The sequence below is a fragment of the Abramis brama genome (assembly GCF_963993115.1).
Source record: "Abramis brama genome assembly, chromosome: 1".
NCBI lineage: Eukaryota > Metazoa > Chordata > Actinopteri > Cypriniformes > Leuciscidae > Abramis > Abramis brama.
The window spans coordinates 16,931,005-16,957,812 of NC_139963.1; the positions used below are offsets into that span (position 1 = coordinate 16,931,005).

The 26,808-nt window shown below is 37.6% G+C and overlaps 2 protein-coding genes and 1 long non-coding RNA gene across 4 annotated transcripts in view; 2 read left to right on the top strand and 1 right to left on the bottom strand.

Annotated features, from left to right (window-relative positions):
• The first annotated feature begins 631 nt into the window (after window positions 1-631).
• LOC311093542 (uncharacterized protein) lies at window positions 632-7,778 on the top strand. Of its 2 annotated transcripts, none has more exons than XM_084131022.1 (2): window positions 632-1,058; window positions 4,623-7,778. In XM_084131022.1, the coding sequence occupies exons 1-2, from the start codon at window positions 856-858 to the stop codon at window positions 5,827-5,829; spliced, it is 1,410 nt and encodes a 469-aa protein (XP_083987148.1). In that variant the 5' UTR covers window positions 632-855; the 3' UTR covers window positions 5,830-7,778. The 2 variants fall into 2 exon arrangements, with proteins under 2 accessions (XP_083987148.1, XP_083987147.1); XM_084131021.1 differs by lacking the exon at window positions 632-1,058 and adding an exon at window positions 1,093-1,636.
• On the bottom strand, window positions 7,338-26,802 carry LOC311093639. The gene is made up of 3 exons (XR_014608456.1): window positions 26,565-26,802; window positions 7,819-8,029; window positions 7,338-7,476 (listed from the first exon to the last, which is right to left on the bottom strand). It is a non-coding gene; the product is annotated as an uncharacterized lncRNA (long non-coding RNA).
• gas7a (growth arrest-specific 7a) overlaps window positions 23,493-26,808 on the top strand; it is a 57,692-nt gene continuing 54,376 nt past the window's right edge. The window contains exon 1 of the mRNA XM_084131041.1: window positions 23,493-25,554. Within this exon, the coding sequence (XP_083987167.1) occupies window positions 25,552-25,554 (3 nt within the window). The 5' untranslated portion in view covers window positions 23,493-25,551. The remainder of the gene's footprint in view (window positions 25,555-26,808) is intronic.

Here is a 26,808-nt window from a genome sequence, read left to right on the forward strand (position 1 = left end):
ACCATTGTTTTACTCAACAACTAGGCAGTGGAGTGACTGTAGTGACTCAGGATCCTCCATTAATCACAGTCAATAAAGGACAAACAGCTAGACTGGACTGTAATCTGGGGACACTGAATCTGCTTGATGGTACAGATTCTAGGAGGATTTTGAAAGATTATGTTTATTTCAGTTATCTTTAATCTGATGCATTTACATTGTTTCTGTGCCTCAGAAGCAAACTGAAACTGTGTCTGTAATAGGAGTTGTACAGACTAGTTAATATATATATATATATATATATATATTTTTTTTTTTCATGTGGGATCTGGGAGGAAGTGGGTAAATAATAACAATCGTAGGACAATTATAGGAGATTATCCCTGAGTGGAATTGGTGACAACTCTCCTCATGTTACATCCATATCGAAAAGTCATCAACATATATTTTATTGGTGCACAGAGTTATATATATGTTCATTATATTTTAATTTCAATGCCATGTGTTTTCCCTGTGCTCTTTAAAGCGACAATGTGTAGTTTTTAGGTATTTTATTATCTAAAATCAATATTTTTATTCATAAATATGTCCTCAATGGTGTACAAATGCATATGCCAATGATCGGACTTATCCTCGTAGACGAAGAATTTATTATCTTTATATACATGGGACGGGTAGGTCCACGGAGGCTCCCATGTAGTTCCGCCATCTTGAAAAACTATAATAGCAGAGAGGGACAAAAAGTACTAGGCAAACGCGTTTCCGTTCAGACCCAGCGTCACGTGACTGAAGCCAGCCGAAACTGAGGAGCAGAGCAGTGAGAGGCGCTTCACTGCCCCGGCAAGTTTAAAAGGCTGCACTGCACGGTTATTTATAATGGAGGACCATACATATGCTGAGTCACATGATAAGGAGTCCTCGTCGTCGAAAAAGACCAAAATAGACCGTAAAAGGAAACGTGACCGGAGATTACAAAAAACAAGGGTTAATGTCGGGATAGCATTTTCCAGGTGGAAAGAGTTGATGCAGCAGAAAGCTTTCAAAAGAGACTCTGAAGTTGCCTGCTTTCTTCTCGACAGGTAAGTCAATGTTACGGTCTTGAAATAACAAACCTGTTCACCCGAAGGAAAACTCAAATTAGAAGACGTCCTGTCATAGCTTTTTGGTACATAACGGCTATCGTAGATGCAACACGCATTTGAAAAAGCGAGGCGCTGGAGAGCGTTTCAATGCAAAATACAATTTCACCACTAGATGGGAGAAATTCCTACACAATGTCCCACTCCCTGGATGATCAAGATGCTTCTTTCAAGCATGTAGGTCTCTACAGTTCACCAGCAGATGACACCCTTTAGCTTAAATGTCTTCAAATAAATAAAAGCATGATGTGTCATATTCCCTTACCTAGCCGGTTGTTAAATCGTGACGTAACCACTCTCCGATTATACTGTTTCCGGGTCCAAACAAAGGCATTGTCCTGTCTATGTCTCTCTCTATCTAACGTTACCGCTTTGGCTGGTGCTTTTACAATGCCACAGTGCTGTGTCCCGTGTTGTTTGAACAGATCAGAGTTTAAAAAAACAAGTGACATTCAGCTGTCATTTTACCGCTTTCCCTGTGACGAGAAAGAGAAGAGGAAATGGCTGCAGTTGATAAGGTAAGTTACAAATCTTAAACGAATGAAGAAACTTTGGCACCAGTGGGTGCTAACCACAGTCTATGGTGCTAACGTTAGCACCCACTGGTGCCAAAGCAAAACCAGCCATTTGAGAAAAAGACTTATGTAGTCTATGGGTTTTATATGTTGTTTGTTGCTATAAACCCAAATCTTGCATCATGTTTCGGTTGTCAGGCATTGTTCTGTGCAGCCTAGTTAAGAAGAAACTAGCTAGCTAAGGCTAACTAGCTAACATTAGCTTTGGCAATAGTCAATGACAAGAAACTCAGCAGCTGCATTTCTTTTCTTACACTAAATGTTAGGGGTCTGAGAGACAGTATAAAAAGAAAAGCTACATTTCTGTTTTGTAAAGAAAAAAAAAGCTCAATGTGTTTTTTTTGCAGGAAACTTTGCAAAAAACCCCACATTGAGCTCATCGTTTATTTGCTCATGGCACAACTGGCTCTGTGTTGCTTTTCTGTTTAACAATTTCCCTGGGAAACTTGTTGAGTCAAGATCTAGCTTGGATAGACATTAGGGTGGTCCTTATCAAGTCCAATTTTTTTTTTTTTTTTTGCAAAATGTTAGTGTCTTAACCTCTTAAACTGTTACTTTTAACTTCAAAATTAGAAATATGCAAAAATGTTGACAAAAAAAAAAAGATATTTAGAGGTAGCTCAATCATGTGGAAGATTGCCTATGTTAAGATGTGCGGCGTTATTGTGATATGCAAGTAATATTAAAAGTTGCTGCAAATGAACTACATTTTATTGAAATCAGAGCAACACTGACATGACAACAATGACAACAATCTAAAAAAAAGCACAAAGTTTTCAACAATCCCTCATTTCTGATGCTCAGCAGCCAGTGTTGACTTTTTGCAGTCCGGATAGATCCGTCGGTGATCTTTCACCACATGAAGGAGAAACTGCAATTGTTCTTCAGAGTGTGTGAGAGAGCCATTGTATTCTTGAATCAGAGCCACTCCTCTCTCGGCGTGATCATTGACTACTTTCATTGCATGTATGGTTGCCTGTGCCTCCTGATAATCTGCTTGATTCGGCCAAAGTTCCGGGTCAATTTCAAGGAACGTAATGTAATTTTTTTAACCAAAAAAATGTGCTCTAAACCCAAACAATAACCAAGGTGATCATCAATAGAAAGTATTGATTCCACCAGGAAAGGTAATTCTGCTAAACCGGGTCATGGGTGGATTAATTTGGATTTAGTTTCTACAATAAGTAAACTGAGATATGTATGTAAAATATGTATGTAAAATACATATTTAGGAATATATGGTGCATTAGATGCTTTTATGGAGATTTTTTTAGAATTTTACTAGCCAGGTATAATACCAATTCAAATGATCTGTTTTTACGAAAATCATCAAAATCTCAGAAAGTTTAAAGCTATTGAGCTACCAGTAATTATTATGTTACTGCCATAAAAAATTGGCATGCTGTATTTTCTTATATAAACCCATGACAATTGGAGACTTTAAAAATAAGGACCACCCTAATGGACATTGGTTATTTTGCATTCAAAAAATTTAACATTGTTACATTGTCTTTGGAAATGTGTATGGTTATAACAATTTATCCCAAAACAAATCTTTAATTTCAGAAATTTCACTGATATTAGAGGAAATGAAAGCAAAGTATGCTACTGTTTTTATTATATTGGGTGGTGACTTTAATATGGTGTATGATGAGTGGTTAGATAGGTCACCAACTAAATATAATGTAAATCATTACAATTACACTTTTGTAATGTTTTGTAAGGTTTAATAGATCCCTGGCGTGAGTCAAACCCCAATCTAAGACAGTTTTCTTGGTTTAAACCTGATGCTTCTTGCAAGTCCCGAATTGTTTTTTGGTTAATTTCTCATAGTTTTTTGCCTTATCAAACTATATCTAGTATATCGGCAGCTCCCCTAACAGATCACTGTTTAATTGAATTGATGATATATCATAAAAATAAACCTTTCCGTAACAAGGGTTATTGGAAGTTTAACTCTAACCTTCTCGGAAATGAAGATTATGTTTTAAATATTTTTAATGATAATAGCCTGGTTTCCTGGACAGGAATGAAGAGACCCCTTCTTGTTTTTGTTTTTTTCTTTTGTTTTTTTCTTTCTTCAAATATATGTCATTTTCTTTTGACATTATCCATTTATTTGACTGACATGTGCCTTGCTTAACACTCATTTATCTGTAAATATCAATGCCATTGTAGGTGTATATTCTGTTTTTGTTACGTTCTTGGTGTTCAAAAAAATAAAATAAAAATGGTCAATGTCAAGCTGAAGCACGAAGATGTGTGTACGTAGCAAGAAAAACAATTAGACCAGTTTAAGTATGATAATCTGCCAACGTTTCTCATTTCTATAATACATCCAAGACATTTTTAATATAACTCCGATTGTATTCGTCTGAAAGAAGAATGTCATATACACCTAGGATGGCTTCAGTGTGAGTAAATCATGGGCTAATTTTCATTTTTGAGTGAACTATCCCTTTAACTGTATTGTACATACATCAATTTCTGCATATTTGCTTGCAGAAATCAGATTAAAAAGTAAAAAAACAGGTTAATGGGTGTAACGTTAATGAGAAATGTTAGCATATTATCATACTTTAACTGGTCTAATGTTTTTTTTCTTGCTATAATAATTGAGCGGGAATTGGGTAATTGGAGGGAGTCTGAGATATAAGATCAGAATCATGATTAATGGCCAGGTATGTTTACATATTTGACTCTGATCTTACATTGCTCTCAGTGTACATACACAGAACAAGCTTAAACAAACAGGACAACAAGCTAAATAAAAACGGACAGTTTTTACAGTTCACACATGCACACACCTGAAACAAAACATTTGTAGACAGCAATTATTGCCAATGACTGCTTTACTGTTATTGTAGTGCGTTCACATGACAAATAATTTAAGTAATATTAAAATTTATTTTGTTTATTGTTTTTACAGACGTGAAAACTTCACCCCAAACTGCAACTCCAGGGTGTGCAGTTGGCATTTCCCCAATGGAAAAGCTGCTGGGCCATCGCGATTTGCTTGGAATGTGGGAAAGACTTTCCAATTCCCCAAGCACCTCAGCCATCTCCCTATAAAACGGAAGAAACAAATGGTCCCTAGCAGTGGTGAGGATGAGGGAACGGATGCTGACATGGTACCTGCCGAGTCCCCATGTACTTCAAAAAGTCTTGTGGCACTTGAGGTGGAGAATGACACGCTGAGGAAAGAGAATGACCAATTGAAAAAACAATTGGAGAAACAGAAGCAAACTTTTTCCTTTAGTCAAATTTCTTCCAGCCCTGACAGAGTTCAATATTATACTGGATTGCCTGATGCTGCCACTGTCCTGTTTTTGGAGGCGCTTCTTTCTAAATTCGAGCTACAATATCATTCTGATTGGACTGTCCAAATGATGCCCCTAGTTGATCAATTGCTCCTGACCTTAATGAAGCTTAGATTAAATTGCGACCACGTAGACCTTGCGACAAGGTTTAACTGTAGCACAGCCACAGTAACGAACATCTTCACCACCATCATTAGTGCCCTGTATGACGTTTTGTATGTCGGTTTGCTTGAGAACAACATCCCCTCCACAGCCAAGAATCAAACATCACTGCCAGACTGCTTCCAGCCCTTCCCCAACTGTAGGATCGTGCTCGACTGCACAGAGGTTGCCGTCTCTAACACAGAGAGGCTTGATACACAGTGTCATTTGTACAGCCGGTACAAAGGACGAAACACTCTTAAGGCTTTAATCGGTGTCGCGCCTAACGGAGTTATTACTTTTGCCAGTGACCTGTACTGTGAGAGTGCCTCAGACAGGGCAATAACAGCTGACTGTGGACTTCTCCAACATTTACGTCCTGGTGATATGGTTATGGCAGACAAGGGCTTCACATTTCAGGACATTCTGCCAGAAGGAGTTTCTCTGAACATCCCGTCTTTCCCCATCAATGGACAGTTTACGCAGGAGGAAGTGAACAATAACAGACTCCTCTCAAAAGCTAGGTTACATGTGGAGTGTTCAATTCAGCGACTGAAAATGTTTCACATTTTGGACCACGTTCCGTACCAGTTCAGACTAAATATTAACAAAATACTTAAAGTGTGTGTGTGTCTTACAAATTTACAAACACCCATTCTCTGTGAAATTGCATGAGTTCTAGGTATAAGCGGGATAGTTCACCCAAAAATTAAAATTAGCCCATGATTTTCAAGTTCAAGGGTTACTCTTTTAGCGTAAGTTTAGCTAGTTATTTTAGTCGAAATCTTTAACCCCCCGGAGTCGTTTCGAGCAGTTTTATGATGGATAGATGCCTTTTGATGGACTTCCAAAGACATACAGCCATTCACTCCCATTATAAAGCTTGGAAGAGCCAGGACATTTTTTAATATAACTCCGACTGTATTCGTCTGAAAGAAGAATGTCATATACACATAGGATGGCTTCAGGGTGAGTAAATCATGGGCTAATTTTCATTTTTGGGTGAACTATCCCTTTAACTGTATTGTACATACATCAATTTATGCATATTTGCTTGCAGAAATCAATTAAAAATTCAAAATACAGGTTAATGGGTGTAATACATATGTCTGTATATAAATAACTGTATATATAGTTTTATTTGATTACTCTTTATTTTAAGGTGTCAACAAATACCACTTAGTCTTAATAAGTGTATTCACAAACACAGATGCCTTCATTTTAAATATTCACTTAACTACAACTTCACTTTAGATGCTTCTTTGAGGTTGTACTGGCCAAGCAGGGTTTTGAATAAGGAAGGCGGGTAAGACCAAACCAAAATTACTTGCGGTTATCCTTTTCTTACCATATGCAAGCCTGTTAAAAGAAATCAACCATGAGAGAGACCATTTTTGCTCAACAATTGGCATTACAGTTTCATGTAAAAACCATTTGTCATTCTGCAGTGCATTTTCTAAATTCAGAGCAAATTTACAGCCTTTAGCAGACACTTTTATCCATATCAGCTTACAATAAGTACATTTTTTGTCAAACTCAGTTCCTGGTGTGCCACAGCCCTTCAGAGTTAAGCTTCAACACTAATAAAACACCTGATCCTGCTAATCAAGGTGTTCAGGATTGTCTTAGAGAGTAGCAGAATGTCATCAGGGCTAACTTAGTTATGCTTGTGTTGTTTGTTTCCATATATTTAAGTTTCAGAGTCTTATGCTCTCAGAACCACCAGAATTTTGTTTTTATTAATAAGCTTTCTTACCATTATGCGTTCTTAGCCTGGCCAACTGTTGCTTCCTCAATCTGCTGCTTCTCCTGATCACTGACAGCACATATAGAGCCTTGTCCTCAGCTTGGACAAAACCTGGGCTGGTCACCAGCCCATCAAATGTCTTGATTGGGAGAGTCTAGATTTAAAGTTAGGCACAAGTTGTGAAGTCAGTGAGGTGTCCACATACTTAGCCACATAGTGTATACAAAATACATTTGAAATGAAAGCAATGGTTTACATGCATACATGTGTGTAGTTTACCACATTTTTCATGAGCCTAAATTATGTAATGTTAGTTTTTAACTATAATAAACAGTTTGAAACCTCTGGTTCAAATTTCAAGAAATTATTTAACATTGTACAAAATTGTCATTCATTTAATGTAGTGTTATTGTAATGTTTCTGCTAATTTTAAGGGAACATGAAAGTACAAAAGTAAAAAAATAATAGGCGTCTCTGGACTCAAAATCCACCCCATCGCAGTAAAATGCCCAAGTTGCAATAAGGATGCCTGAGCCCATTCTTTGTCCTCCTGGTGACAGGTCTTTTGATGCCAGCTGAAATAATGGTATAAAACTGGTTATAAAAATGAATAATAGTATTTAAGATCGTTTCAAGTGATGAATATTTCTCAATTTAACAGCGTTTTATTATGATCATTCATTTATATGCTTTTATCTAAGCTTTTAAAAAAATCACAGTGTACATCTCAGCCTCACTGTCTTGCAACTATATTTCAATGTGGTGATAGCTCACGGTCATGATTTTTAGCTGAATTACAACACACCGTGAGTGTATGTTAGACGAGTTTCATAAATATGATTAATCTTATTAGCAATAGCTTAAAACCAATTCAAAAGTAATTCAAACCAGGCAACATCAACAAACTTATTACAAACCTTGTGTTGTGGATGGTGTCATCTCAGACACTCTCTTGGATGCAATTTTCGCCCCCTTCGGAGTGTTGGCCTTCTTCCACACACATTCCACATCGGTGCGGGACACATTTTTTTCCACCCAAATCAACAAAGCTGCCATATGATGGCACTTGTCTCTGCCGATTGGGCACTCGCATGTGCTGTACCTGACTGCCTGGCCCTCAACGTGAACCTGTATTGAAAACAATTGACTGACCATATGACTGATTTAGTGATCAAAAGTTGTTATTAATCAGCAGTGAATAGTTTTGTTTATAGTTTTTAAAGGGGTGGTTGATTATGATTTAAATGTTCTAACTTTAGTTAGTGTTTAATGTTGCTGTTTAAGCATAAACAACATCTGCAAAGTTACAATGCTCAAAGTTCAAAGCAAAGGGAGATATTTGCTTTTAAAGAAATCGCTTTTTAAGGACTACAACAAACGGCTGGTAGGGACTACACGACATTCCTCCAGGGTTAGTGACATCACCAACCCCAGAATTTACATAAACCCCGCCCCCGGAACACGATTTATAGATTATCATGACAGAATATGCTAATCAATGACGAAGATAACTACACATAAGATACATAAATTCATCAACTAACCATTCAGAAATGTTGTCTACATGTTGTCACTTCTTCTTGAGTCTCTCCATCATTGTCTGAATCCTATTTGAACATAAAAGGCTAAAAGTTTTTGAAATTTTCAGTGCATGTCTGTGTGAGGTAAAAGGACACAAGCTGTTGAAGCTCCGCCCCCTGTGCCCCGAGCAGCAGCTCATTTGCATTTAAAGGGACAGACACAAAACGGTGCGTTTTTGCTCACCCTCAAAACGTGACAATTTTAACATACTAAAATATCCGTGGGTTATTTTGAGCTAAATTTTAACATACACAATCTGGGGACCTCAGAGATTTATTTTACATCTTGTGAAAAGGGCATTATACCACCCCTTTAAAGAAATAACAGCTAGTAAAAGATTTTGCCAAACTATTTTCTTTTCAAGATTGACATTCTTTAAATGTGACCCTGGACCACAAAACCAGTCACATGGGTTACAATTTTGAAATTGAGATTTATACATCATATGAAAGCTGAATAAATAAGCTTTCCATTGATGTATGGTCTGTTATGATAGGACAATATTTGGCTGATAGACAACTTTTAGAACATCTGGAATCTGGGAGTGCAAAAAAATCAAAACATTGAGAAAATCGCCTTTAAAGTTGTCCATTTATGTTCGTGATTGTGCTGCATTCACTCACAAAGATAAATGTTTTATATATTTACGGTAGGAAATTTACAAAATATCTTCATGGAACATGATCTTTACTTAATATCCTAATGATTTTTGGCATAAAAGAAAAATCAATAATTTTAACCCAATGTATTGTTGGCCATTGCCAAAAATATACCCACATATATTTATTCTGGGTTGGGAACCATCTGTAAATCTGTTTGTGCAAAACTTATTTAAATCTTATTCTGTGCCGTATGTAAATATAAATCCTCTATGTTGATGATGCTATAAAAATTGGTAATGTTAATTTGAGTTTTTGAGTGTTGAGTTGATTGCTAGTAATACTGTGATTGACTGTGTTCACAATGCCTTGGACATCTTGCAAGTGGCCTTAGCTTTCATATACAGGTCATTTGCTGCACTCATGCTTAAAGCAGATCAATTAGGCACTTGGGAATCTAACCTTCACTTTGGGTGTTCTGATCCTCTGCAAGGACAATTGCAATCACAAATGTGAGAGGTATTGATTCAACAATACTATGCACAAATAAATGGCTCCAAATGATTAAACTTGTCTAAATGTATGACCTAAATGAACCTAAAAAAAAACTTTAAAAACTTTATACAAAGTCAAACTGATGCACAGATCAATGTGCAAAAAAAATAAAGAAATAAATATGTTTCTTTTCAGTTAGCAACAATTTCACTGATTTTTGTTCAATTCTCACGTAGCGCTGCTGGTTCCTCAACCATCTGTCACAGTATCCTTTTGGCATCCTACGTCAAAACACACTCACGTGACATCATCAAAGTCCTGGCTTCTGAACATGTTGAACAGGATCAAAGCTCACTCCCATGGGGCTAATTCTGGAATGTCATGCATCAGAGATCACCTTTATGATCAGAAGGCAGACTATGGATTTCTATCTTTTTCATTCTTCCTTTGAAGGTGTTATTTCTGTTCACCAAATATTATTCGGACAAATAATGATTGTTCCCAAGCATGTCTCCTTACAAACATTTCAACTTTAAACTGAAAGAATGGGATTTATGTTGAATGTCACATGAACAAACAGGAAAACCGGTCTCATCACATCTGGTCGTCGGAGAAAGTGTTAACAGTATAATTCATACGAATTGGGCAATTCGTAAAATATGTACGATTTTGCAAAAAAATATGAATTCGTACGAATTAGCCACCTCGTAGAATTTGTAGGTTTTCCCGTGAGATCGGGTTGGTAGAGCACAATAGGGACCTTGTCACGTGACTTGAGGACACTTTAAATCTTTTCTCTAACATTTACTTCCGTTTTCAAGGATAGATGCTCTTCTGATTGTTATGAGTACTTGCTCCTCCAGACCCAAAAATACCACCAACAAAGCTCAGTTTGACGTCCTACACAATTCTTCAACTGTGTTACATGTGAGAATGTTCTTTTGACATTATCCTGGAAATCCAACTGTTAGACATGTCCTATACATCCGTTAGTGGCATAATATTAAGCTTAGAGTAACTTTTCTAGGAACAGCATTTGGTAACAGGAGGTAGAATACATTGCTTTGTGACTGTGATTTGTGAATTGAGACATGCTGTCCTCTTAAAAATGACTTGGAAAAGCACTTGGAAGATGAAATATTTTGGTCTCAAAACACTTAAATATTTAAATATACAGTATATGCATATTTTGCAATAAACTTAAAATATATTGTTTTTACATTTGTAATCAAGATTTTTAAATGAGTAGCCTATGTTTTAAATTTCTCCATCAGTTTTAATTCGGATGCTGTTTGCAATGCTTTATGGGATTGAGGTTGTCAGAATTAGATTTTGTATATAACAAAATCTAAATTGTTTCAAAATTGCTCCTTATGCAATATCAATGTTCTTTAATCCAGACTGGGAAAGGAGATTGAATAGAATGTGGGTTATGCACAGCAAAACTCTGTATTATGTAAAACAGGTTGAATCACTTTCGGATCAGGTTTTTTGTATGTGCTTTGTTAATTATAGCTGTTTTACTCAAGATGCCTTCAAAGGAGCAACAAATGATGAGCATAGCTGATGTCCAGCATGTGCAGATTGATATCTCAAAGTTTTTATTTTTATTTTTCATCTTCTCAGTAACATTTGGATATTAAAATTGAACAATACAATAAAATAATAGTAAAAAATAGCTAGATTAGCTGATCACCTTTAGATATCGCCATCAGTTCATATACGAATGACCTACCCCTGACCCCGCCCCTAAACCTACCCATCACGTGGGTTTAGACAAATCGTACAAATTCGTACGAGTGAGGTCGTACGAATTCGTACGAATTAGCCATCTTTTTATCATTCGTACGAATTCATACGAATTGATCGTGAGATACTTTAAAGAGTAACTGATATGGCACACAGACAAAACCAGTGTGAAAAAATTCACATGGCACAATAAAATAACCCTTAACTAAATATGTCTTGAAACAGTGAATGTCAAAGGGTCTCTGTAATAAAGGACGTGAGTGGATTAAAAAAACGGACCTACGTTTGACAGGAATTTGGATGTCAAGGTGGTTGATTATATGATGAAACTTAACCTTTTCATCTTAACATTTTTCATCTAAGATTTTATACATTTCCATTTACTGTTTTAGTTCTGTCTTAAAGACGTATGAGTTAAACACAAAGGATTTCCAGGCATGCACTAAATCCATATATTCTTGAACAATGTTACCTGATCTTGGCGACACATTTAATTAGCCTTTGACGAGGCTCAACTTAAGAGCGGAGCACATAAGATAGTGTGACATGATTAAGATTTGAATAGAATTATATGCCCGAATATAGAGGGTGTTTTTTTTCTTTTCTTTTTTCTGGTCTGGCACATCTTAATAAAAGGAGGATCATGCTGTGCTAAGGAGATTGTCAGTTCGTGATCACCCGTGGTAAGATCAATGTCACATTCAGTTTATATATATATATCTATTACTTGTGCACAAAATTATTTGTAGAATAAAAATATAATAAATGTAGATATGGATTTTAAATAATTAGTCTAAACATTATAAGTATTGAAGTGTATTTTTTTATCTGTTGAAATTGTTTACATGTTTAAATTGTACATAAAAACTTTATTGTTATACTAGAATATAACAGTAACACTTTACAATAAGGCCCAATTTGGCCAAGTTACTTAATAAAAATACAATTATTCATTGTTTGTTCATGTTAGTTCACAGTGCATTAAGTAATGTTAACAGATACAATATTTGATTTTAATAATGCATTAGTAAATGTTCAAATTAACATTAAAGGTACACTATGTAACTTTTTTTTGGTTCAAAATTAACACAGTTTAAATAATGAGTCAATATATCATCAATACTTCTTCCAAAACATGTTTTTGTCTTATCCTGATTGGTAAGCCTATTATGTGTTTATATTTTAGACCTGGTGGAATGGTTTTCGCTGGAAATTACACTTCATTCATCCGTGTGTGTCTCGTCATATCCATAAATAGAGAAAAGTTGCTCTGGCTGCTTTGACGTGTGTGTGTCGTGGGAGTGGCAGAGGTTAGTTATAACAATGAGCGAGAAAGTTTGAGATGGAGCCGCTAAATCTCCAGCCTCCGCCGAACAGAGGAGAGTCTGCTGACAAAAAGAGCTTGTAATAAAACAAGAATCAACATTGACTTATCTTTTCAGAGATGGCGAGAACTGAGGCGTTTGAAATGTTGTTAGAGACACGGTAAGAAAGGTATTTTATTGAACAGATAAATTGCCATATGTAGCTCTCTAACAGAGTTCACTGTAAAGCATTATCTATTGTGAAGAGCTGAAGCACAACCAAAACAATGTTCTTCCGCAAAATGCATGCAGTTTTGTTTTTTAAAGCAAAAGTAACATGCTGTACCTTTAACTAAGACAAACAAATGCTGTAGAAGTATGTATGTATGTTCGTATAATAATGCAGTTAACTAGTGTTAACAAATGAAATCTTATTGTAAAGTGTTACTAATAGACTTTATGAAGCCCCACCCCTTTTCAGCGCTGCGCTTGTTGTGTTCTGTCTTCCAGTTTTTATTTCCACAGCATGAAGGTAAGATCTTACGGATATATGAATGAACCACTTGTTTTAAATCTATACTGACGTTTTATTATGACAGCCGCTTCAAACATTACAAAGCTCCTGATAACTTTCGTTAACTATTCAATAAATTCACCTTACCAGCTAATCACTCTTCAACAGCAACGCCATAGAAATATACAGAGCTATAAAACTGAGGTTCAAAGACAAAATTCTAAAGATGGCTGCTGTGCGCTTGTTTCTCTGGCATATAAGGTCTATAATAATATAATAATATACTTTTTTTTTCAGTGCAATCAATATCCTACTACTGGTGAGAACTTGCAAAGGTATAGTTCAAATTTTCCATTTATTTTTGTTCTATTCATCCACTTGGTTTTGCATGATATTTTCACAACATCAGTGTTTTGTTTCTTCCAGTTTCGGGTCATCATGAGCAGCGATGCAGAAATGGCCCAATACGGGCCAGCTGCAATCTACCTCCACAAACCCGAGAAGGAGAGGACTGAAGCTCAGAATCGGCCTTTTGATGCCAAGACAGCCTGTTTTGTTCCTGATGCCAAAGAACTGTACAGAAAAGGCATCATTCAGAACAGGGAAGGAGGCAAAGCTACAGTCCAGAACGAAAGTGGGGAGGTGAGATGCCATGAAATCGGTTTTGATTGAAGAGTCTTTAAACGGCATTACACTGCAACCCATTCCATTCAAAATACAAAGAAATGGCATTACATAGTGACTGCTTGAAGACTGCAGTACTGAAGGATGAGGAATGTCACCCAATGAATCCACCCAAGTATGATAAAATTGAGGACATGGCCATGATGACCCACCTCAACGAGCCCTCTGTGCTGTTTAACCTCAAAGATCGTTACACGTCGTCGATGATTTATGTAAGTAATGCCTCTGTTCTGAAAAATGGTCAGACAGGAGCACTTAATATCAGTTTAATGAATATCTGTGATTTCTCTGCAGACCTACTCTGGGCTGTTCTGTGTTACTGTGAATCTTTACAAGTGGCTCCCGGTGTATAACTCAGAGGTGGTGGTGGCATACAGCGGCAAAAAGCGCATGGAGGCCCCTCCTCACATCTTCTCTGTGTCTGACAATGCATATCAAAATATGCTTACAGGTCGGTCTATTTCAGAACAACATTAAGGGCACATAATTAATTGAGGGAAAAGCTCTAAAAGTCAGTTTTTATAAAAGACACATGTTTATTTTATACATATTTTAAATTAATTTTATACAGCAGTTGTGTGTTAATTTGTATTAATCTGTCTGTCTACAGTGCACAACGGATTTACTGTTTATTGGAGCTTTGAGCTAAATTCTTCTGCACAGTGACTAATTAAATACCTCTGATTGGCCATTGCGTTTATGTGCTTGAGCATGTAATTACCATGCTCAATGATGCAAACAACAACAACAAAAACAGGATAAATAGGCAGTAATTGTAAGCATAATCATTATTTTTCTGATTAACCATGTATCTTTAAAGCTACACTGTGTAATATTTTAAGTTGATTTTTAGCAAAAAACACTTTGTTCTTTCAAAATTATACATTCTCATTAATGTGTAATCACTTCAACCAACTAATTAAGTATTCTTGTAAGTGTATAATCTGCCATTTAGAATACATACGAGCGAGTCGCTCGAATGGCGGAAGTACGGTGGCCGAGAGAGCTCAACGCGCTGCAACTGAAGAAAACACATGCAAATAGAAAAAACACCTGCAAATTAAGAAAACATCTTCATCTGTTTCACAACACACGCGTGCTCCAAATACTCACAACACAACCAAATACAGAAACGCGCTGCAAAAGTTCACAACACAACCAAATACAGAAACGCGCTGCAAATAGAACAGAACACAACGGAAATGTTTCCGGGGAACCCAATAAGTGACGGACCCGGCTGGGAAGTGCTTACAGCTGTCTACTTTTATTATTATTTAATTTTTTTTGCAAAACATACAGAGATGACACGTTTATGACATACAACTTTGTATACAATATACAAAATATATTTACAATATGTTCAATGTCATAAGAATACTAAAAAGAACAATGAGCTGAAGACTAAAATAAATAAATAAATAAATAAATAAAAAAAGATAGAGAAAAAGAACATGAGGGAAAGACATTAATCTATACATCAGTTACATTGTACACATTTTGTCATGTTATGTTAAAATAAGTTTCATAAGAAATGTTAGAATGCAGCTAGGGTCCAAATATGAGACAGCAAGTTTTAAAGTTGAGACACTCACACACAGATATAACGCATATTTTAAAAACTTTGTTGTATAAAATGTATATTTATTTGCAACAGTTATGTTAACAGCAATAATACTATATTGTAAGAACAGTTATTCAGCTGATGGACACGTGCTGCGTTGTCATGGGAACATCCCAGGTGAAAATAATGAGGAAATTACGTTGTCTTTCGTTGCTCCCTTCATCAACATAATGGCACACAAGTGCCCCGCTCCCTCCAAAGTGCCCAATTCAAGGGCTCTGCCGTCTGCCCTTTTAAGAGAGTAGGGCATAGGTAAAGCTCACGAGCAATAAGCACATCCCAGCCGTCCGTCCGTCACTTATTGGGTTACCCGGAAACATTTCCGTTGTGTTCTGTCCTATTTGCAGCGCGTTTCTGTATTTGTTTGTGTTGTGAACTTTTGCAGCGCGTTTCTGTATTTGGTTGTGTTGTGAGTATTTGGAGCACACATGTGTTGTGAAACTGATGAAGATGTTTTCTTAATTTGCGGGTGTTTTTTCTATTTGCATGTGTTTTCTTCAGTTGCAGTGCGTTGAGCTCTCTCGGCCACCGTACGGAAGCCATGTTGCGCCTCCATCTTGAAAATACATTAGACAAAGAGGGACATACAAGCTTCGCCTTTCGCGTTTTTACACGCAGTGGCACCGTGACGAATGCGAGAGGGAGATTTGCTTGCGTTTGCCGGCAGATTTGAAATAATACGGCCACCGTAGGAGTTAAAACGCCCTCGGAATGGGAGGAGCTAGAAAGTAATATTCAGTTGGTAGTCATAAACAATTTCACCGCTAGATGGGAGAAAATCCTACACAGTGTAGCTTTAATTTAAATAATGCACGTGTGAAAATCGGATCAAGTTGATCGATCATCTGTTTGCAGAAGATTCTTGATGTGGAGATTCTTGATGTGGATCAATGTAAACACACTGTGTTCTGATTGGGTGATGCTTCGATGACGTATAGAAAACTTAGGAAGATTACAGAAAACGTCTCGGGTTACGACTGTAACCCCTGTTCCCTGAGAAGGGAACGAGACACTGCGTCAAATACGACACTTTGGGGAACGCCCCCCAATAGCGCCTCTGAAGCATGAATGGAATTAAGCCAATCGTGATTGGTGTTGCGTCATGACGTGACTTGTGAAGGCATACACGGAAGCTACAAAGGGACGCCGGTACACAACAGCGTTAGCTTCTGTGATGAAGCAAGTCGCTCCCAGGCATTGGAAGGCGTGGCGAAGGGACGCAGTGTCTCGTTCCCTTCTCAGGGAACATGGGTTACAGTAGTAACCTGAGACGTTCCCTTTTGAGGGAACTCGAACTGCGTCGAAAACGACACTTTGGGGAACGAGTACGCACTATGCCACAGCGAGCCCTGCCTGTCCCAGTGGTGGCCTATCCTGCTGCATCGCACACTTCTTGGATTGGGGCCCCTGAAAGGAGGGCTCTAGAGGACGCCATGCCTCTGGTAGAGTGAGCCCTCACGGCCAAAGGTGAAGGCAAGCTGCGCACCTGATAGGCCATAGAGATAGCCTGAACGATCCAGTTATGATGGTCTTTTTGGATGCGGGAAGCCCCTTCCTGGGCAACCTGAAACACACCAGCAACTGGTTTGAATTTCCGCCATGAAGAAGACCTCTGAATATAAATCTTGAGAGCTCTGACAAATTAAGTCTCTCTTCATCTGCCGTCGCTTGAGTTGGAGGATGAAAAGCCTGCAGAACCGTTGGCCGTCCCACATTAGATGGCACTTTAGGCACGTAGCCCGTCCTGGGATGCAAGATAGCCTTAACAGGTGATGACATTGCATGAATGCAGCATAAGCTCATTGTTTTGGTTCAGGAGGAACTGTAAAATGCGGCTGCTGTTTAACAAAGTATAACAAAAAGTGTTTAGAAAACAAATTGCCTACCCTACCTTTAATGTTTATATATGAATAAAAGCCTAAATTCAATCGTTTCATCACTTGATTCACAATGGATTCATTCCAAACCGCTTGATTAATATGGATTCGTTTTATGATTTCTTTATGAACATAATGAAGCGTCAAAGTGGTAGTTGTGTAACTGTCAACGGAGGGACAGAAAGCTCTCAGATTTCATTTAAAATGTGATTTAAGATGAACAAAAGTCTAATGGGTTTGGAATGACATTTTTTCTTGCATTTTTGGGTGAGCTAACCAAACTAACTCATTGAGACCTGTACCAAAAAATGTAGGATAAATACTGCACATAAAACCTGACTAATAGCTTGCCATACAAATATAGTTACCGGTATATAACCTATATTTATATGTCCCAACTTGTATGAAATGTCATCTATATCAATAAAGCCTACTAATTTCTCTGCAGCTTTATTGTTGTTTATCATAAATAGGAATAATAAGAATAATCATCTGAACATGAGTCTGTCTGATAGGAAAGTCAACTTAAGAGGATGTCCTAGTGGTTAGAGTGAAACATACCTGTGTTTTTAGTGCAAGCATGAATTGAGCACAGCACAATATAGCCTGCTGGTTCTCAGATTAGACACAAACTCCTTCTGGTTTTCCTATGTTTCAAGGATAATGAATAATTCATGATTGTTTTTTGTTGTTGTTGTTGTTGTTTCAGCTGCATATGTATTAATAAATGAAGGGAATGAACATATAAGGTATATCAGATGTTAAAGATGTTGTTATTACTTGTGGACTGTAAAAAGTCATTTTATGTTTTTTATATGCTGATTTTAGGTTGCCTTTATAATAACTGGCCAGGGACAACAGATGAAAATTAGCATGTTGAGCTAACTCTGGCTCATTTACAGTTATTTTACTGTTAATCAATGAGCACTGTCCCTGTCAAATAAACAAATAAATGAAATGAAATGAAATGAAAAGAGAGCAACAGGGTCTAGGTAGTCTTACAGAGTCAGAGTCTTGGGTGTAAAATCTGAACCGCACTGCATCTTCTGCTGGCAAAGAATCTCCCACTTAGACAGGAAGGAGCCATTTGACTGATATGTAAACATAACATTAATGCATGGGTGAATCAATGATGGCACAATATTTGACCAATTATTGTAGAAATTGGTGGAACATAGACTTTGAGGCCAGACATTTCAGAGGTCCAAAAGTAATAATCACTATTATAATTTAACTTTGAACACAAAGCAAAATATACAGTTCTGCTCAAAGTTGGCTTGCTAGTCAGTGCTTCAAATACCATTTCAAAAACCCAATGCCACGAGCATTCAGATTGGAGCATGTGAGGTTGGAACTGTTTTTATGTAGAACAGAACAGATGGTCTGTTAGCAGTCCATGGGGCTTCATCTGAGGCCAAAATTTTGGACAGATACGTTTGGAAACTTCCACTTTAATCTTTCAACTTCTATTACCTACATAACTTCAATCAATTGAGACATGGAAGCAGATATTAGTTTATGTGCAAATTGTGTTTGGAATGTAAGATTGCATATCACACACAGAATTGAAAGTTGAAAGTTCTAGAGCTTCATAATTTATTGCATATAGCTAGAACATGGTGAATTATATCCACTTGGATATCATGGAATATACTCATTCACTGCCTCACATTGTCACGCACGGTTGTAGAACAAATGATGAAGAAGAATAGGTTCAGAAAGTAATTTATAATCCATTTAATAATGAATTTCTTTGTTCTGCTGAACACAAAGGAAGATATTTTGAAGAATATGGAAATGAATGTGGAATGCTGAAAAACTCTGTTTTTTGGGTCGCCGAGAGTGGAAGAATATTTAACTTTGTTTGGGTAAAACGCAGCGCTCATCACTGTCATTTAAATGTCATCACCAGTCACAGTGAAATGTGATGTTCACTAGTTCGCCTGCCCATTCAGTCTTAAAGGTTAATAGTAAACTAACTTGGCTTGCTGTCCTTGGAGGAGGCTCGAACCCGAGGCTTGGCTTGAGCTCCAAGTTAAAACCCCCCCATGATGAAACTGCGCATAAGAGGATGGAGATAATTTACGGGAGGAGAAGGGGAGGAGTAGGGCTGCCGGAAACATTTGTCAATGGGATGATGTGGTGTCTGCTGCTAATACACTCGTAATGATGTTTTATTAACAAAGTTCGTGAGGAGCACGTTCAGATAATTAACGCAAGAGGACAGCACTCAGCAATCAATGGTAAGAGGTATATATACATTCAGCAGTCTCACCTCAATCCATTGACAGTTTAGCAGCATCCCTCCACCACCCCTTCTCCACACTTCTAGTCCTAAACACTTACATACGGGGGGAGTACTCTGGGTTCGGGCCAAACTCTGAGCTCGGAGCCCTCCCCCCGGACAGCACGCCAAATACGCATTAAACTTTACCCCCTCTAATTGTATGTAAGTGTGAACTCGTGAAATGACGATTGACAGGACTGAATGTTTAGGCTCCTCCCAAACCTACGTTTTGAATTTCATTTAAACTGAAGTCATTTTTTGTTTATTCCTAAGGTTGAATGGGATCACCAAAGGTCAACAGCAAAGACATTGGTTAATAAAGTGAGATTAAGTACATAAAGTATATTTGTGTTTTTTTAACACATTGAATTATTGCAGGTTTGCCTAATATTCAGAATTTCACGTTTTTATTCATTTCGAGAAATACTGAATCTGTTTTTGTGCAAGTGAGATGAGCAAATGCCTGTTCACAATGCCTGTTTAGTCTAAAACTACAATAAGCATCATGTTTACACGCAGCGCACACAAACGCCTCTGCACTTACAATTTATCTCAACATAGGTACAGGAGAGCGGTCAGTCACTAAATGTGATAAAGTAACTTTTTTTCCACATTTAAAAAAGTAGCTCAGATATTTTGATGTAAATTTAAAGGTGAACTATGCAGGGTTTTTTTTTAGCGTAATTTACCTTAACAGAACAGCTTCGGAGTCATTGGAATGGTTATATGGCTTTTTTCGGGTTGAATGGTGGTCTTCTCGCACCCCCATAGCGCCTGTGAGCAGAAAAAACACCCTTGCAACTTTGGGCCGGCGGGCTGCAATGATAAAGCGCTCTCAAGCACCCATAGCAAGACGTTTTCAGAGGAGCGCTGCCGTTTTCAGCTGTCTAAAAACGCGTAGACACACTGCCTAATTCAATTGGTGATCCTGTTTTTTAATCCGTTTCAGCTTTTAAGACATCTTGTGGCCCCATTGGAAGTTTGCTGAGGCCGCCTGGATGAAAACCACTGCTTTAGTAGATTTATAAAAATCCAGAATGCACAAAATATGCAACATTTAGTGAACAATATAACCAATCAGCTTTTAGCAGACTCACTTGGCACACACAATTGTAGCAAATTAGCCAACTGCAGCAGACTGGCTGCACAAAAGACTCTAAATGGGTGAGTGACAGAGGATTGTTTACTGTGACACAGCTTTTTTACCCTCTCTGCACTGAAATGGAGCCCACGAGTATAGATAGCAGTGCTTGAGACCGTCTATCCACATCATCGTCTTATCATGTCTAATTTAGACACCCAGCTTTAATCAGAGGTGCGGCTGTTCTCACCTTTAATTAAGATTGTGTTAATTAAAACTCGCCAAGTTTACTTCAGACTACAATGTCACAGTTAGGTGATTTTGCTGCAGGGCTTTGGTTAAGCTTGGTGGGGGGAAACGATACAGGAAGGCTTTTGTTTCAGGCTAATTAATCGCTTGACTTCTCTTGACAGGCGTGGAGTCTCAGACTTGCCACAACCATTTGTCAGTGCCAAGATTTACGGGGTTTCATTGCATCCACAAGAACACATTCAACACATTGTGGCTGATAAGCTGTTGCAATATTACGAGCCAAACCTGATATAAATAAATAAATAAATAAATAAATGCACATATAAATTGTAAATATGTGAAAAAGGACATGAACGATGCAATGCAAATAGGTTTAACCATGTAATGTCCACTACAGTCGCCAAAAAAAGCCATTTTAACAATTACACGTTTAGCCTATACTGTCTGTGAACTTTATCCATAATTCTATGAATTTCCATACTTTCAGAGAATGTACTGAATTTGAAGAACTTTTCAGTTATGCACATGTTCTGTAATTACTGTATGTAAATGCAAATTACATTGTTTTTAAAAATAAAAAAATTGAAAAATGTTCGAAATTCAAGGTTGAGTTTATTGTCATTCGGCTCATATAATGACAAAATATTGTTACATCAAGGGCTTCTAAAAGTACTTTCAACAAGCTTTATTTCTTTCATGATTTAATAATGCATTAAATGCAAAAAAAATTCATTTTATGCAAAAATAAAAAAGTCATTATTACCTTAATTTCTGTTGTTAGAGCATTGATTTGTAGAGTTGGAGAAGTTAATGACTTTCTCAGTTACAAAAAGAATACCTTGACGATCAAGCTTGTGTCGTTTTATCAACTCAATGTTGTCGTCATGTAACTCCAATACGTTATATCTTCATCTCCTCCCTCTCTGCTGCCATCTTGTTACTCCTAACTAGATTAGAATACCTGCCCAGCACTCCTAAAACATTTAGGAGCTAGTCTTAACCCTCTGGTGCTCTCCGTGTGTCGAGCAAAAATGAACGAATTTCTTTTTTCTTTTTTTTTCTCAATGAAATGAATGTACTATATTTTAGTTCGATAATGTTTTTTTATTTAATATTTTGTATTTTTAGGGGATTTTTTGGTACTAAATTATATTTACGCTGCATTTATAATCCATTTATTCACTTTTTGAGCATAGACCTGAAAATGTAATTTCCAACTTAAACTGTCGTAAATCTTGAATGCTCTAGAGGACAGACTTAAGTTGTATCTCTTTTCAGAGACGACACTTGGCAGATTCTTACTGAAGTGAAAAAGGTTTTAAAAAGTGAACTTAAAAAAAGTTACAGAATTTTACATTTTTTGTTTTGAAAAATATTATATTTTATATGAAATATATATTTTCAAAATCACGTTTTACTCTAAAATGGCAAGAAAATCAAAGCTAATAATCAGTAACATTAATAATCAATAAATCTAAACAGGTTGTGTTCCAAATTTGAGCTTGATATCTCATAAAATGAGCTTTCAGTCAGATTTTGTTTGGCTGCAGTACCAAAAGTTTCCACTAGATGAAATTCGTCTCCCATTCATTTCCAATGCGGTCATTTTTGACCGCGAGCATTACAAGTGTGGCTATTTTTTTCAGGAACATTTAGCCTGCTCGAATCATGTCCATGATTTGTATTTTTGTTCACATAACAAGTGCCAAAACCTTTACCAAGTTCCGTACCATTACGATAAAGAAAAAAAATTAAAAAAATAAACAAATGTAACATTTTTCGGTCAAAAATGAATGAAGAACACCATATCGGAACCTTAACAAATCACACTTATACTTAAGTCTAGGAATAAGACTAAAATCGCATCATTCTTAGAATTTCGACACACTTAAGATTAAAATTTTACTCTGAGCATCTTTATACACATGGCCCCAGGTTTCCATTGTGACCTGTTTGTGTTAAATATTTCTTTGATAACTGCACTAGCTTCTTCTAGCACCTTATAAACTGCAAGTGTCGTATCTTCATGAAGCACAGCTGCTGTTAGAGTGCTTGTATTATAAGGGCACTGCTTTAATTCTGCATGCGTGTCTGGTCTGTACAATGTTTGTTGACACTGCTTTTAGTCCTTAATGATGTGGTGTACAGTGCACAGTGCCCCCACAATCAGTGGGTGTTTTCTGCCCACAGATAGGTTTGTTTAACCAAAGAGGAGTTGCTGATGTGTCATGCACCAAAGATTATTTTGTTCATCTCCATTCAGACCAGGAATTAATGTGAATGCAGTCCTGTTTGTTTGTGAGCACACCAAGGGGTCAAGGTTTGGCTGGTTAGTTTGGTCCAGCAAGTCCCTGCTGGTCGATCGTGACTACAGCGTCTGGCAGTAAAAAGCATAATCAAAAGAAAATGATTCCACAGCATCAATACATTTAAATATTAAAATAAATGTTTCATTGTCTTAATTAAATCATTTTATTATAATTGCATGAAATGACTGGTGACATGCTGTCATGACTACCCTTCTAGGCTCACTGTTGGCTGAGAGGTTGAGGGCAGCTATTTTGGGGTTGACATATTGTAGTCCTTAGTTCACAACACATAAGTGCTTCAGTTAGCACCTAAGAGTCAGTCTTAAAAAGCATTCAGTTGCGTTCTAGACGCTGGGACAAGTCTGTGGCAAAACTCAAGTGTTTTCCACATACCATTCAGATCAGAAAGAAGATGGAAAACACTATAGAGGCACGAAACATCTTTTAGCGTTAGGTAAGTGCCTTTTACCAACACAATCCAATCTGAAGTTAATTAATACATCGTTCGACCGGACATAACTGTTTTATATAAATATAGGTTGTTTGCGCACGTGATATCAGGAAGCAACGTAATACACACATGACGACAGGAGGGTGACGGCGATGCGCAAATCGAGTTACCCCTCCCACTTCTGCTAGTTTTACTCAGATATCTTATCCCGTGCGAATTGGCCATTAATATTACAGACGTCCTGTGGTAAAATTACATTACTCCATCTACCCTTGTAAAGTTAATCCCGTCCGAATAGGGCTTTAGACTTTGCTGAAGTTGCTTTTAGCTTCTTTATAAATAGCTCCTAACAAGTCTTTTTTACTAAGAATTTTTTGACACTCAAGTCAAAGCTTAAGCCTATTCTTAGCATTTTTGAGTAGTTTTATACATACGGCCCCAGGTATACACACACACACACACACACACACGCACGCACGCACACAATGGGTTTCCATGTTTCATGGGGACTTTCCATAGACATATTGAATTTTATACTGCACAAACTGTATATTCTATCTATCCCCTTACATTTTCAAAAAAACATCAATTGGCATGATTTATAAGCTGTTTTCCTCACGGGGACAACAAATGTCCCCACATGGACAAGAATTTTAGATATTGCCATGTTTGAGTCATATTTTGATGTCCCCATAATGTGTTTAGAACCACATCATAACCCTATAACCCCCCAAAAGAAAATATTTATTTTAGGGAATTTATTTTAGGGAATGTTTTAATTTTTATTGTCCATCTCTGATGTCACAAACATTGTAAATTTAACATGTATTGTCATTGACAAAGCAAGTATGTAGAAAGTAGAGAAAAGAATATTCATGTAGTCATTTTGATACACGCATTCATTGAGGGTGGAAAATCTCTAGATTTAAAACTATTAGAATTAGTGTCTTGTAAGATTGACTTGGTCTGCAATTGCACAGCATATTTGTTTTAAATTGGTTGTTTAGCCTGCTCCTACATGTTATTTCAAGAAGAAACCTTGAGAAAGTTTGATTTGGTGGTCTGTGGTCACCCAATTACAAAGATAGTTGTCGTATTCATTTCCTCTAGACTTCTGTTACATCCAAGGATGTGTCAGATTCCCTGCCAGTTAGTGGACTTGAGTTTGTGCAGGAAAACTTTCCTTCAAAATGCCCCATTTAGGCTGCAGTCTCAAGACAGCATTTTGTCTTTTGTCTTCCGCCCTTCCTTCCCCTTTTAGTGATCCGTCTTGTCAGTGGCAAGAACAGTAGAGCACTTCTAGCTCTGTTTGAGAGTGCCATTAAAGGAGGAAGTGAGGGACTGCATGGGCAGCAGGCGCCGCACACAAGGCTCAATTTGATTTAGTAGAAAAGGAGAGTTTGACAGCACAAAACAGGCCTTGTTGCTTAAGAGAGTGCCATCGGCCCATCCAAACAGTGTCAGACATTGTGCTGCTGTTCAGCCCTCAGAGAACGGCCAGATTACGGCACTAGACTCTCTTAGTTCTCCTACATCTGGAACTCCCAAAACAAAGGCTTTCAGAAATCACTCCAGCCCAGAAACCAGAGCAAGACATTTTTTGTCTGACCCCTTTTTTGTGAAACTTGAAAAGAGAAAAAAAGTGCTTTTCAGGATAGTTCATTCTTTCTGTGTCTTTAGCTCTGACCATAGGCCATTTGATGCATGAAGGAGTGGTAAGTTCCATGTGTGAGAAGTTTGGCTGCCTCTCTTGAAACACTTGGACGGCTCTTGGATGTGCACAGGGCCGTACGTACTTGAAGTGAACTACTTTTCACATTGCTGGGAAAGGCTCGATTGAAATATTATGGTAAGAGCTTTGTTATGTTTTTAAAGAGTGTATGCCTCTGTATGTTACCTAAAGGAATATTCTGGTTTAGGCTCAATCAATGGAATTTGTAGCATAATGTTGATTACCACACTTAAACGCACTTAAAACTTGAAGCTCAGCATTTTATAAAAGCACTTACATTAATTAAGCTGTTGTTCTCATCTTTTGTGCAGTCAGTTCATGGTTTTAGATGTTATGTGGTAATGACAACAAATTCGTGAAATTGGATGTACAGTGTGGCGAGCAGGACGAGGCCGAGGGCCGTGAGAGAGCGGCGTGAGGCCGGTGGCGTGATTACTAATGAGCGACACCTGCGCATTGCATCGTCTCGTATTTCTCACGGCCCTCTGCCTTGTCCTGTTCGCCACATACAGTAAGTTTACACACACACAAAAAGGTTGGTACGTTTTTTTTCACACTTACTTCATGTGAACGTGTATCATTTATGTATTATGGCATGTGCTTGTTGTGTTTAAGTGTTCTGAAAAAACGATTGTGTCCAGTAGGGAGAGCTTTATGAGAACGTAAGGGGGGAAGAACGTATAGAATAAAGTGCGTCCACATGTTCTTTGCTGATACTATTTGAAAATATAACAAATTGGCGAGGATGGCTTCTTCCGTCCCTGCTCCTGCTCCGTTTACCCTGCCCGGCGAGCCTACCCTTCCCTTTATGATTTGGTGAAGAAGTTTTGAAAATTACCTTGCGGTAATAAATGATTCTGCAGGTGGATGGACTGATGCTAGATGCCTGCCTAATCCTCTAACACTGCCTTTGGATGGAAGGACAGAGACTCTTTAATACTCTACCTAACACTGGGGCAACAATGGAAGACGCAATAACAGTGCCTTGAGACACATTTTGTCCCGAATGTTAACATGGTGGCTTATCGTCATGCTTTCCGACAGATCATAAAGATCTTGCTGCACCATGTGCGTTTGGGGAGATGGAGGAAGAAATTATCAGAGACCAATTAATAGAGCATGCATACCTTTGTCAAGTCAGAGACAGACTTCTGCTTGAGGATGATCTTACTTTGCTACGGGCCTTGACTTTGGCACATCAGGCGGAATAAGCAGTGCAAAACGCATCCATTCCCAATGGGGGTTATTGCAATCCATAAATCCACTTTCCAAAGGCAGCAGAAATTTCACTCAGGGAAACAGCCGAGAAAGCCTCCACCAGAGCCTGATGGAAAAAACAGGAAAAGTCCTGCTTCAGGTGTGGTTCACTGT

Bases quoted from the DNA above. Each gene is read 5' to 3' on its own strand.
- LOC311093542 (XM_084131021.1), top strand. From the start codon at position 1,362: ATGATGTGTCATATTCCCTTACCTAGCCGGTTGTTAAATCGTGACGTA. The intron at 1,637-4,622 runs GTAAGTTACAAA...TTGTTTTTACAG, and splicing joins AAATGGCTGCAGTTGATAAG to ACGTGAAAACTTCACCCCAA.